This window comes from Lepidothrix coronata, unplaced genomic scaffold (genome assembly GCF_001604755.1).
Source record: "Lepidothrix coronata isolate B3197 unplaced genomic scaffold, Lepidothrix_coronata-1.0 Scaffold133, whole genome shotgun sequence".
NCBI lineage: Eukaryota > Metazoa > Chordata > Aves > Passeriformes > Pipridae > Lepidothrix > Lepidothrix coronata.
Window position 1 is genome coordinate 734,930 of NW_016690313.1, and position 14,694 is coordinate 749,623.

At 36.2% G+C, this 14,694-nt stretch overlaps 1 protein-coding gene across 1 annotated transcript in view; it reads right to left on the reverse strand.

Moving 5' to 3' along the window:
* The window catches only part of ELP4 (elongator acetyltransferase complex subunit 4), a 142,196-nt gene that overhangs the window by 89,328 nt on the left and 38,174 nt on the right, over positions 1–14,694 (reverse strand). Inside the window, exons 6-7 of the mRNA XM_017826969.1 lie at positions 13,175–13,259; positions 7,973–8,161 (exon numbers count right to left, since the gene is read on the reverse strand). Of these exons, the coding sequence (XP_017682458.1) occupies positions 7,973–8,161; positions 13,175–13,259 (274 nt within the window). The remainder of the gene's footprint in view (positions 1–7,972; positions 8,162–13,174; positions 13,260–14,694) is intronic.

The window sequence follows — 14,694 nt, forward strand, 5'->3', positions numbered from 1 at the left end:
AATCCCTGCTCAGTGCTTTTCTCTTGTCTTTCCTTAGCATTCAGTAGCAGAAAGCACAGGCTGCAGGTGATGGTTCTGGGGTGTGGGGCTCTTGCCCTGCTGCACTGAGTAAATGAAATAAATCTGATCAAGCCCTTCCTCAGTGAAGGGTGAGTGGCTGGCAAGAAATCAGTACAAGATCTGGGCTGAGATGAGCCCAGCACCTCCCCTGAACACTATCTGCTTCTTAATAATGAGATTGTCTCACTGTTATAAAAGCACATACATGAAAATCTGTACGTTACTACTTGTCTTTAAATATTACAAAAATGAACTGACCATTTGAGCAGATTTCTCTAGAAAATTAACACATCAAACATGCAATCCTACCAATGGATCATAGCATAGCATAAAATAGAGGTGCAAAAGAAGTCTGAAAGAATGAGAGCTGTATTACAAAAGAGTCATAACAAAACTGCTGAAATTATGTATCTGAGACCAACTGGTTTAACTAAAATCCCATGACTCCATTGGGAATCAGTCATTATAGGAAAAAGGTTTAGGAGTTCCTTTTGTTGCCATTTTGCCTGAAAAAAAGAATGTCATTGCAGTCTGCTTTCCAATTCAGAAAGGTAAACTCTTGCTGCAACTTTAATTCTTTAAACAGTGAATCGTATGTTATTCTCAGGTGACCAAAAAGAACCTCCACCACTATTTCAATTATCAGTATGCCAGTACCAAAAGTCTAACTGATGTTGGTAATCAGGTGGCAAGATCTTGAAATATAAAATCATTTAAGGAACTAATCCCTTATCCAGCATAAAATTATAGGCTGTCATCAGGAGCAGGCTGGCAAAGCTAGGTCCAGATGGGAAACTGGCTGGGCAATAAGAAGAGGTAGGGTGGAAATGATGGGTAGGCTGGAAACGATGGGAACCTAAGGAAAGACATGACTGCTCCCTCTGCTGGCAAGGTCCTCACCTGCTTTAATTTTTAACTAATGAGTAGGCATTTCTTTAATTATTCAGGATCTAGCCAATAAATAATGCAGAATGTTCCTTCCTCAGTCTGTTGCTGTGTGTTTGCACATTTTTGAACTTATGGTGCCCTATTTCACTAGAATAATTTGCCATAGAATTAAGGCTCAGATGGATATCTAATGGTAGTTACTGGCTTTATATTTTAATTGTTCACAAAATGAAAAGCAAGATTAAGCTATTTAACCTTCAAAACACGATATTTTACAACGTATACTCATTTCATATTTAATTTACACACTTCATAATATTATGACAAATTGCTCATCATATCTTACTATAACAAGAACCCCTTTATGTAGCAAGAAGGTACGATAAAATTAAACATTCTGCAACACAAACACACTAAATGACACGTTCTACCAAAAAAGTATCATTCTTCCATAAGCAAAATTCATGACCAGTGAATTCAGCAATAATGTTTGTATTAAAACTTTAATTAAAAGATGAAGACAAGCCATTCGTTACTTGATTTGTGATATAAATTAATAGCTGCGGTAAGAACATTTAGAAAAAAAACTGTTCCAAGATTTTGGCCTACAACCAGAAGCTCCCAGAACAGGAGGGATCAGCTTTTTTTGCCCACTGTTCTCATCTGAATCCTGGCTGAAAAGCTACTCCAGCTCCCAGCTTTCCAGAAGGCTCCATCCCAGGAATCCTCGCCTGCCATTTGGTTTGCTGATTTTAATCTCCCAGGACTTTCTTACAGTGGCTCCACTATGCTGAACTGGCACTTGCTCCTAGAAGTGAGTTATTATTAAACTTGTAGGTCAATTGTGGCACTAACAACTCTTTGGAAGCTTTCAGCCACGGTGTACAATTTGCTGGTCTAATTAAATATTAATTCTAAGTGTTACATTCTGTGGCTAAGAGCTTTTATTTTCCATCATCAGTCTGGAAGAGAAAGAGGTTACAAGGCTAATTTAATCTTTTTTTTTTTTTTTTTTTTCCCCTAGCATTAAAGCTTAACTACACAGGCACAAAAACATCATTAAAGATGCAGTATTCCTTTTTATTATAATTATATTGTAATTAATAGAGAAGTTCTAAACAAAAAGAGGTAAAATTGGATTCTGAAATTTCAGGGTTTTTAAACACCACCAGAAGTCCACATAAAAATGTTTCTAAACGCACACTGTACAGGAACTCAACATTCAGTCCTGTGAAAATCATTTAAGATGGGAAATACATACGCAAGAATTTAAATATAAAATAGTTTTACACAAAATAATTGTTCTTTGTTCTGAAATACAACAGATAAACCCTATATTTAAGGCTAGATTCACAGGGCTTTTTTTTTTTTCCCAAGAACCTGTACTTGTACTTAAGTAAAAAAAAAAAAAAAGAATTTCTTCAGAAAAACACTACCACAGAAAAACACTTTTCTAAAAGAATTACTTGGCTTAAAGCAGATAACTACTTTGGTCTGTATTGTTTAAAGTCACTCTTCTAATCTTTACTTAGCAGTGTCCAAATGGGCTCAATACATGAGCCTCTTCCCTTCTGCTTCCATAACAGTTGTGGCCATGTCTGGACACTGGGCATTATATTAACTACTTAGTCCAGTAGCCAAAAGATTCCATATGCTTGAACAGATGACTATCTCCATACTGTGATGGGATATTTAACTGTTTAGGTCTAATACTGCAGTTCAAAGATTTAGTTCTAAATCTCACCTAATTTTTTTAAAGTTTTCACGGGCGTACGTTCAGTTTATAGACGTAAAGTGTAAAATGAAATGGCAATCTTGCACATGCTCATGCACTTCTCAAGTGTAACATATGCCTTCTGGAAAAGTGACTTTTTTATTAAAGAGAGGGTGTTGAGGAGATGGTGATAAGGATGTGTGTACACTGCCCTGAAAAGTAAAATTTATTAAAGTGAGAAGGCTTGTTTAACGCGTGTGACTTTAACATACAATGTGACCGTCCTTCATAATAAAGTGAATTCAGTTAAAAGACAATAACACTTAGGTAGAAAAACATGCTTCAGATGTATATTTTATTTGTTTTTTAAGTGGGTAGTTGTTACCAAATCAGAAGTGGTAGTGGTAGTGCTAGAACACAGCCTGTAGGCAACCAAAACCTTATTTTATGAAACAACAAAATACTTCTATTTCTTCTACAATTGATTAGCAGATACTTTCAATAATTAGAGAAATTGAAAAAAACCTCAATTTACTGTTCCACAATTTAAATTGTGAATAATATACTTTTCTGAGTTTCCTACTCAATCATAATTTTAAAGATGAGTGCCTAAAACCCAGAATATTCATATCCAAAAGCTATGTGGATAGCCCAAGAATACCTGTCATAAACTTATGGCTCTTGATATTTTTGGTACAGTTGTTAAACTGTATTTCTCACGTACAACAGAAAGCAACACACAACATTAAAAAGCAAGTTAAAAAAAAATAGAAAAATATTAAGACCATTTCATCTTCATACTTTCTGTTTTGCAGAGAACTTCCAAAGGTTCCTTAATTATGATACAGAAACCACATGACATTTGATCTCAATACAAATCTGTCTGCAGCAGCCACCTCATCGAATACGTTTGAAGGTTATTCAGCATTTTACACTAGTGAATTCACAGAAGTTGGGATTCTAAGGTAGGCAATCACTCTTAGTTCTTGTCACAGGAATCGAGATTTCAAACTGTGACAAATTCACAAGCTATAGGAGTTCACATCTTATAATCCTATATTAGCAATGGATTCTAAAGCACTCTATTGCCTGACTTTGAGTTTAGCTGCTAAATTACTCAGTGTGAACACAAAAGGCTTTGGATGTGAAAAGGTTTGTTTCCGAATTTTCCTACACTGAAACGTACAGTAACTTCTGCACTTCAGTGAATTCAAAACATCAAACCATTAATATTGTAGGAAATTAATTTTTCAACATACTGGATGAAATAATGAAAATACCTTGCTAAACAGAACTTCAGACTCTGAGGACAGGTTCTGTGGCAAGACTTATTCATACTGACTTTTCATTAGTCAATTAATTTCCCTTGGTACTTGCTGACTAATATAGTTGTTAGTCCTTACCAGTAGTACAGCTTCAAGTTCAAAATAAAGGATGGCTTTAACAAGTGCTTTCTCCCAGTGAAAAGAATAATCTACTCCAAAAAAAAAAAAAATTATCTAAGTGATACAAAATTGGGAAGAACAGGAATAGAATTACAAACATTACTTAGTATTTAGCAGAGATATTCTTGGACTCACCAATGATTTCTAGTAATTAAAGAAAAAATACATTACGAAAATATTTAAAATTATAATTTAGGGCTTTTGCAGTGACATTAAAGTCCTCTCAGTCACACAATAGCACAATAACTCTTTTTCTAAATTTAGGTATTACAATGCACAGATTATCAACACACAGAAGAAGAGTTCTCACTTGCTTTTATAATATTCCTTAAATTTGAAAATTGTAACAACAAATGAAATCCCTCTTCAATCTGCCCTCCTCGATCAATGCTGGATTTTAAAAATGGAAGTAATTTTCCCTTTTCAAATGTACCATATGATTTCACAGGCACAATGCATTTGCAAGAAGCAGTAGGAAGACTTGAAAAATAACCTTCCATCAACTATTTTAATCATACTCGTGAGTAGCTCAATATTTATTACCTGACAGACAATGTAAGATAAGAGTATGTTCAATCGGTAGAAAATATCAATCAAGTAAAACTTGTCACACAGCATCTGAATAAAATCCATAATTGGCTAAGTTTTTTTTTTTGTGTGTCATTTGCTTTAAACCAGAATAACGTACTCCTGTTTTTGTGGCTGAGAAACTTCACGTGCTGGTTGCACTGGAAGTTTCATCAATAAAACACAAAAAATCTGCCTGCTTTAGTGGACTAGGGTTTCTTTAAATTACTCTGAAAAAACTCTGCACGCAAACAGATTTTTTTTTTTTTTTGCAAATCTGTGTCTTTTACCAAAATATAGCCTTACAGAAAACTGTGAGGACGTTCAGTGTCCCATCAAGCTGGATGAATGAGCACCATCTTTGGATAAATGCAATTCCAAGTTATTAAATCCAAGACAATGAATTGCTGGAATAATGAAAGAGCCACATTGGTGGATGTGTATCACAGAGGGAAAAACATCAAGAACAAAATCACTGTTTAATGTCCAGTAGTCACCAAAGAGTCAAACCAGCCATTAGAATGCAGGAAAAGTAAACAAACAATAATGCCATTACTGTATTATGTTACTGAAACAAGGTAAAGTGACTGTTTAAAACCAGAGTAAGGAGGCAACATGAGAAAAATTACAAATCAGAATACAAAAAATATAAAATAGGGAGGATTATTTTAATGTGCTATCAGCCAAGAACGAAGACACAATATATGAAAAGTAAAGGCAAAATTAAATGTTCTGAAAAAAGAGAGAAACTGGGCAGATTTAATTTGTGGGGCTCCCTGCCACATTACTACATGCAAACTATTGGGAAAAATACAGAAAAGAAATCAATCTCAAACTATGTATATACATATATATATATATACATATTAGTAATACAGTGCATATAAAAAATGTAACCACTCTGGGTTGAAAAGACATTGTCCCTGTCGAAAATCAGTACCACCAATTGTGAGTTTTATTTCTTCTTCACTGGACTAACCAGTACTGGGGGCTGGCAGAGACAAGATGTGGTATGAGTCACTACCAAAAATCTACTTGTTCATGACAAAGCAGGTAAAAATGAAACTATTTTTCTGTACACGTCATGCAGACGAAACTTTGATTAAATGGGATTTTGAGCTTCCATGTCCTTCATGGAAATTACACATGTGAAGAATTTACTTGTAGATCAACCAGTTAATTCAGTCAGGAGCCAAAAGTTAATGTAAGAAATACAGCAACAGTAGTTTACGGAAAAATGTGGAATTTACTGTATCTTCAGAAAAATTATGTGCATTTTCTCTGGCTTCAGTGTACTGACTTTAGGATTCAACAGAGAAAGCATATGCTGGAACATACTCCCATCAAATTAAATACATATACAGAAAGGCACTTGGGAGGAAAAAGAAAGAAAAAAAAATCCCTCTCTCTTATTCTCTTGGAAAGAAAAGATATTTCCTTCACTTTTTTTTTTTTTTTTTTTGTAATCCAGTGAGAAACCTCAGCAACAGAATGGTGAGTAGCTGGGTTGTGAGAATGTGAGCAGCTGCTGTTATTATAACTAAAGGTCTGGCTCCGGCTTGAGCCTGAGAGACCACATGTTCGGCTGTCCTCTCATCTCGCCATCCTCACCAATTAACTATTAACATGGAGGGCTGTACACATGCTCTCAGGGGCTCTTTAACAGGCTTCTTGGAGAGTGGAACAACTACACAGCAGGGCTCTGGGAACTGAGTAATGTGGGGTATAAGGAACCCTCAGCAGCTTTGCTCCTCCTAATGACAGTTTTTCTCTCCGCGGTGCAGCGCTCAAAGAAGGATACACCGAGTTTCACGATTTAAAAAAAATATATATTAATGTTGAGCAAAGATTCTGTAAGTAATCTTTTTTTTTTTTTTTTGAATTCAGAATATTCTAGCACTTCCTGTCAAAACGGTTTTATTAAAATCAAAAAATCAGCGATTAAAAATGCAGTGTGTAATTTTCACTCCTTACTCCCTGGGAATGGGTTTACATGGGATTTACAAACAAAAAAACAAAAATCAACTTCCCAGGTAACTTTGAAACAAACAAAAACCTTCACTCTTCAGTTTCTTTCTTAGAGACACTTCTGGATTTCTCTAAAATATGAACATACCCGTTACTGAAATGATAGATAAAGAAGAGTACAATGAATGAGATGTATGTCCCAATTATGGAGAGGCAATTCCAGTGGGCAAAATCTAGGATGGTGCTTTTACATTCACAAATTCTATTCATTGCATTAAATTTAACTGTCACTCTTTTCAAAGGCAAACTGCCATCTAATATTTAAAAATAAGGAGGTGGAGGTACACACTGCAAGAGGAATATTCATACACTTTTCACTACAATGGTAAAACTAGAAACCAGAGTTTCTTCATTTTTGAAGCAGTAAGTGCACAGGGTATCTGGATAAATAACATTTGCAGGTATTCAAACACCTTTAACAAAATCCAATACATGTGAGTCATGTACTTACCTAAGACAGGATTTAATCTGTTGATAAACTCACCTACTATGAAAACATTTTGCATAATGTGAGGTTTTATCCAGTACTTTTTTCCTATAATTAAATCAAATACCTAAAATTATAGGTTCTCTGTTCATTGTGAATAATAATTTTGCTTTTCTGAGTTACGTTACCACTCGCAGAACAAAAGACTGCCTACATTTTTCCTTTTGCTAAAAAAGTTTATTTTCAGAAGATACATTTAGGTCTCCACATACTCTCAGGAAAGGTGCTACAAGCTGCTTGTTGGGAAAATTACTCTGACACCATAACTGGTTTGCTCCTGGTCCCAGTAAAAGGGGATATTGAAACTATAGAGTAAATCCATACCTTTCAATTCCTGACTTTAAAAACAAGATCACACATCACCATAATGAGCATGACAGGTGAAGACAGTGGACTGAAAAGTCTTGTATTGAAACTCCAAACAGCATCCTGAAGGCACTGGAAAAGTGCCTAGAGATGCTGTAGAAAATAACTAAAAAAGGGATGACTACCACTATTTTCTTACCTTTCTACAGTTTCTGAAATTCTGATAGTTTTTCAAAAGAGGATTAAGACTCACATATGGCATAACTGTATTTAAGATTATTCTCCACTTAGGTCTTTGTAGATTTTGCAGCATGGATGCCCCACAAAAGCAGAACATATAGTTATGTTTTAATTTCAACTTTGAACAGAAAGACTTCTAGAAATGTCCAAAACTGCATTTGTTGTCTTACCATAAACTTAAAAGTTATGGCTAACTGCTGTGTCAGCTCTGAAATACAGCAAAAGCAGCATTCCTACCTGGATAAGGTGAGCTGGAACTGTGATGATGCAGGCTGACAAAGATTTCCTGAGGAGGCCACGGAGAACATAAAGGAATTTTGTAAGGCTATGAACATCTTCAGGAGTATCACTGCAACAAATGTCATCACCCCACAACGGGGAACCCAGACCCTGAATTCCTATCCTCAAAACATTCTTTTGTTTTTTCTATTGGAAAAGAAAAAAAAAAAAGTCATTTGTTATTTTTTGAACATTAGAAGGGATACAGTTTCTAGAACGTATATCCATAATAACTGCAGAGTTTGTGTAATCATAGCTTAATCTCAATCCCTCTTGCAAAAATTACAAATGGAATGGCATTTTTTTTACTGGCTGGATATCCTGCTATGTCAGACAAGAAAGCACAAATGTAGGAGACAGTACGGAAATACCAAAAACTGCTAATTTGCATTTTTGTTAACCAGCTAATGCAAGTATATTCTGACACAAGATCCAGTAACACTGTGACTTTTGATATCCTTTCTCTCCCATATCATTGCCTTAAAAAACATGCAAAAGAGTATTTTCTCCCAGTTCTAAACTAGCCTGTTGGAAGTGTCCGAGAGGACTCCAACACAACTTTTCCCTCTGTGTTCACCTTCTCGCTGTGTTACTCTCATAACCTGACTATTCTGAGTGTTTGCTTCGGTTTTACTCATTCTGCTGCCTCCAAATGAACCAGGTCAGTGCCTCAGCTCACCATTGCACAGGCCCTTCACAGTCTTAGAAGGTAAGGACCTTCTACATTACTCCTTCCAGCTGATGAAGGAAGCTGTTCTCACAGCTATGCAGGAACAGAGTCCATCAGCAGATCGTCTCTTAAGGACCACACCTTTCTGAAAGCCCTTGACCTCAGTGTTTCTGGGTCTGCTTTAGTTACTTACTGGGCACTGGAATCTAAGCTGTTGTGACATATAAAATCCTAAACAGCCCCTTGTGTTGCCCACCTAAAGCCTGCTGGCTGCCCTGCAGTGCAGTGGCAGAAGAACACCCAACAGAGGCAGGGCTGTGGGATACAGCTCCTTTTCTGAAGCCAGAGTTGTAATCCATTTATGCAAAGTAAAATGTTATCTCTTGTGGTGACAAATGTCATTTCTGCTTATTTGATGTGACCTTTCCTGGTGATCTTTGAGAAGGATTTTAGGTTTATTTGCTATCAACAGCTGAGAGAGAGACAATAAGCTCCCTTGTTGAAAGACTTCCTGTACAAGATGATCAGAGAAACATTTCTAGAGTTCAGGGTTCATAGTTAAAGGCCAGCTTTTTAAAATTATATACACACACACACATATATAAAAATACTAGTTTTGATAAACAAAAGCTTTCTGGTAATTTTTGCTACAGAAAAGTGTTTTGATAAAGTGTAGATATTGACTCCTAACAGTTGGAATAAACAGCAACTATCAAGCACAGAACACTGCACAGCTGCTCTGGCAATCCAGAGGAAAGGTTTTGACAAGACAAGAGGCTACTCTTTCAAACACTTCCATATCCATATTGGGTAGACAGAGCCTGAGCTGTGAGACACAGTTAATTCCACATGGCTCTGCATTTATCCCACTTATCTGTCTTACACAGTGAGCTGATCTGCCAATTCACTTAAAATCTCTGTGAAAGCAATCTGTGTTTTAACTCTGGCAGATTCTTTAGTCTTGGTCTTTGCAGGCTTTAGTTATGAAAAGTTAACTTTTTATACTACTGTGTGAAGATCAGGACAATAGCACAGGATAATGTGACACAATCTGACTTCTCTGTATGGTATTTTCTAGGCTTGGATGTTCAGAGTTTTAAAAAAGAACAGGAAAAATAGAAGTTAGTGTAATATTCTTCAATTACTTCTAATCAGAGCAGATTCAGGCAATTCTTGATGTGCATTTAAGCAATAGGACAAAATCAGGCATCTAAGAAAACTGATATCATAGATAATGATCAGCCAGAGAGCCATAGTATTTCAAAATTTCAGAGCAAACATACATAAAACTTACAGAAACTTCTTTTATGAGGAAAACATTTTTTCTTATGAAGAACATCCATAAGAACAACATACAAAAAGAGGAAAAAAACAGTTCTCTTACTGGATAAAGGATGACAGATGCTTGTTTCCCAACATCAAATCGTAAGAGTAGTAAAAGATTCAAACACCAGAAAATATCAGATGTATTTATTTTGGCCAGTAATGGAACTTCTACCAGTATAATTCTGTCAAGTCCACAAGGCCCTGACAAACACTTTATTCCATAACTGAAATACAGGAAAAGAGTAAGTCTAATATTCTATAACAAGCCTACTGTAAAGACTAGGATAACATTTTTTTTAGATATACCACTAGATCTTTTATACTTACATTAGTTTGGAAGTTCTGATTATTTTTTTAATTTTTTCATGTAATTTTTGTAACACTGATCGATTTGGCAGCAAGGATTCTGATTATGAAGAATTAAAAAAGCCCAACTCCAAACAAACAAAAAACCAATCCCCCCCAAATCTATTTCCCTGAAAGCCACCCAACTTGAACTCCAAAGTATATGAAAGAATTGTTAAGGAAATATGCCTATGAAAGCTCTGTTGTCAAACATGAAAACCCCAAAATATTCTGAAACAAACAAATACTATTCTTTATAACTTAAAGCCATGCTCAACTTATAAAGGATCCAAACTTAATGATCAGCAGCAAAAAGTTACTAGGAGGCTTCAGAAAGGATGTAAACCTGATGCTTGTATTTGTATTTTACAGGTCATCCAGACTCTTTGAATTTCCAAACAGACCCTGGCAACAATTCCAGTCAGTGTGAACTAACAGGTCAGTGCTTTGGTCAGCTTCAACCGAACTTCTCTGTATCCAAACAGGAATTATTGTCCTAAGGTCCACAAAGCCATGCAGGACAGTCAAAATGTGAATCTATGAAGGCCAACTGCAGATGGTTCCATAAAACTACTGTTAATTGACCATTCCAGGTCCTAGAGATGCCTGACCATTTTATCAGAGATCTACTAAACTTCTAACAGTAGTATTCACTATTTTTTCTAATTGTGTCAAACCATCTCTCAGCTGGGTTGAGTTCCATTCTCACTCTTCTTCAGACCCCTCTTCAAATAAAAGAGTAGTAAATCTAAGTATCATTGTCACACTGACATGAAAATAGTCAAAAATATCTGAAAGTTTTACCAGTCAGGTAGAGGATTATTTGGGGGTGCAGGGGAGAAACAGGCACAGACTTTTCAAAAGCTTTAATTATTATATACAGGGAAGGACACAGGTCCAGAAGAATCCAGGCTGGTCCTTATACTACAATCTTCATATCTGTCTACTTAAAGAGTACTTCTAAAGGCTCAGGAAATAGAAGAGGGTATGAAGCAGCAGAGAGGTGAACTGCTCATAAATTTGGCAGCTAAAAAGATCCAACGTGTGTTCTGGGCCTTAACTACATTCAACCCTGGATATATTTTCAATAAGTGTATATTATACAAGGCCTCTCAATGTACAAAGTCTGAGTGTACAAAGAAAGATGATGCCTGGGGAAGGGTGGAATCTTACAAGAAGGTAATAGAAACCACTCCAGGAAATCATATGCATTACCTCCCTTGAAACAGAAAGCACTACACAAGTGCTAATGGCTTTCTAAATCAATAAAGTGGCCTGAAAAAAAGACTTTTCTAACTTTCAAAGCTTCACCTTGGAAACTTCGATCCATCATTTAGCAAACATATACTGCTAAATTCATCTCAGTTAAAGTTCTGGTTCTGCTTTACTGACACTGTAAGATGTTTTGAAACAATCAACAAGCACAGAAAATAACGACCCGTGATGTTTAATTTTTTCCCCTACTTGCAAGCGAAAAACACCCAAATATTGGCTCCGAACAACCTTCATTTCCTTCTACCCGAAAAAACCCCCAGAATATAAAAATATAAATAAACAGGAAAAATATAAAAAAACCAGGAATATAAAAAGCAAAATGAGGAACAACAGCCTAATCTCTTCAGTAGGAGGCTGTTTGCTGGCTGAAGGTTGGCAGGGTGTTGTTTCATACTCAGGGCTGCTCTTTGCAGCCAACAAGCTCTCGGGCTTCCCCAGGACCTGTCACCGAGCAGGAGGAGCATCTCTGCCATACAGGAGGATGACACACAAGGCTGTTGCCATGGCTACCACAACGAGTGGGGAGAGGGGCCTGTCAGGGACCAATTTCCTTCTCCAGACTGGCACTGCCACCAAAGGGAAGGAAAGCTCTCCCAGAAATCTCTGCAGAGACGGAACACCGAGCACAAACAACCTAAATTTACACACGAGCGGTCTGTACAGGTAATGTTTCTAAAACATACTGTCAGACACAAAAACATCCTTTCCAACATTATCCTCCCTGAAAAAAATGATTTCTAAGATATTAGACTGGTAATAGTACACAGTCTTGTATTAAATTCTTTCAGGCTCTCCAGAATCTATACAAATTGATTTCTACTCTAATAACATTTCTATTGAACAACAGCAATTATCAATTAAACACCAACTTATAAAAAATTATTATTTTATTTCCAGCAACTCCAAAGGACTCACTGAGTATGACAAAGAATAACTTATAAGGCCCTGCTCATATTAGAAAAGGGCTTTCAGCCTATATTGTTACGCTCAAAATGTTTTTGATTACCCACAGTATGATTTATGGAGAGAACAGAGATCTTTACAAGTCTGGTAAGTTGTTTTGATTTGTAAGTTGAAACAGTATTCTTATTTCTTTACTTGTGTTTCAGTGCTCACTACATAAAGATGCCACCATTTAATTCTTTAAAAAATTAACTCCATTCCAGTTAAAACAACATTGAAAAAATCCGAAAGTTTAAGAATAAATGTTCAGCCTCAAAGGTCTTGAACACATCCTGCTAAAGCAATAGTTTGAAAAAAAAACCCTGCAGGGGAAAATGTGTTTTTCTTAATTACATTATATTTGGCCATCCATTTAGTAGCTAATTGCACAGAATATGCTTTCTTACATGGTCTGCATATCTTTAACAGGTAAAACCTCCAAACCCACATTAAAATACGAACAACGCTATTTGTTTCGCTTGTTGACTTTAGCAATGCTTAGAAACAGTTTGTTCCTTGTTACTTTGTCCAAGACCTTCTTGTGCCACCCCTGAAAATCCACAAAACATTAGTTACAGGATGATGGAAGAGTATGAGGGTACCTGGGGATCTGAGCCATCAAACCCTCCCTGGGAAATGATCCTCTGAAGGGACTGAAGCAGCCTCACATAAGCACCATTCATATTACTGTTGGTAAGAAGAAAGAGTTTAGTTACACATTTTAATATTCTCCTATATCTCTCTAACAGTTGTATAAAAAATACATATAAGCAGATGCAGCTTTCAGTGCAAGTGTCTCATGGCAAAAAGTGTCAGAGAAGGAAAAAAAAACCAAACCAAACTCGCTGAATAAAGTTGACACTATAAGCAGTTGTGATTGCTTCGTGTTAACTAGTTCAGTGCTCAGACATTCAGTGAAAGCTGAAATCTCTAGGGATTAAGATAACTTAATTATGTCAGGCTCGCTTACATCTACAAGATTAATGATTTAATGTATCAACTTAAAGTTGAAACCATTACAGCACAGAACTAATCTTCTGTAACTGCCAAAGACCTCCCCAATTGTTTTTCCAAGTACACCCAATCAATGCCCTGATGAAGAGTTGACTTTCTATGAGAACTTTCATACATTTTCACTGCTTTATTGGCGTGACAACAAAACTGTGAGGTAGCATTGATTTTATGTGTTATTTAGAAAAGATAAAAGTGCAAACAAATGCAAACTGGTGGAGTTAAAATGGAGTTAAGCAGACTTAAAACCAAATGAAGGCTCAGCAAACCATCTTATCAAAGACTTAGAAGGTCCAGTTCCTGCACATCCAAACACTTCAGTTATCCATCCTGCCTCTGCTCTCCACTTTCCAGGTTAACACCCACAAAGGACAGAAAGTCCTAATCTTCACTTTCAAAAAGCAAGGCAGTTGTTCACTTTTAAAAGAAACATACTGTTTTCTTAAATCTCACAGAGCACTCTGGCTTGGGGGGCTGGGTTTGATGTAGGTTCCTTACTGCAGTTGAGAGCTTAAGTCCTTCTATCTTTTCTAGCTTTGACATTTCCTTCAAGTCTGACTAACTACCATCAAGAGTTGTGGATTCAAACCTCCTTGTGTACTCCTGGGGAAATATGACAGGTTATCTGGAAAATTTTGCCTCTAAAAATATTCTCATTTGCTCTAATCTTTTGTATGTCTGGTCTGATAACAGCCCAGGTTGGAAGGAACTCTGAAAGATCACAGGGTCCAAATGCTAATGACACTATTCCCATTACTTTAATAAAAGACAAGACTGTTATCCAAATGCATTTTACTAATTAATACCTAAAGAAACCCAAATAAACTTGCTTGCATCCTTTGGCACAGGAGAGGAGACAACTTCCTGAGAAACATGTAAGAGTTGGAATGATCTGTCTTATACAAACCATTGCTTCAACTCAAAACTCTATATTTCCTTGAAGAAAACATTATCAACTCAAAACCAGCCCCTGATACATTTGAGTTACAAATATCTACAATCAAAAAAGTGATATGGTCATAATAATTTCAAGTTTTTAAATACTCAGTGTCAGAAAACATTGAGATGACCTTTCTCAGATATAATCACAAAGAAGAGTCTCCAAATTAAA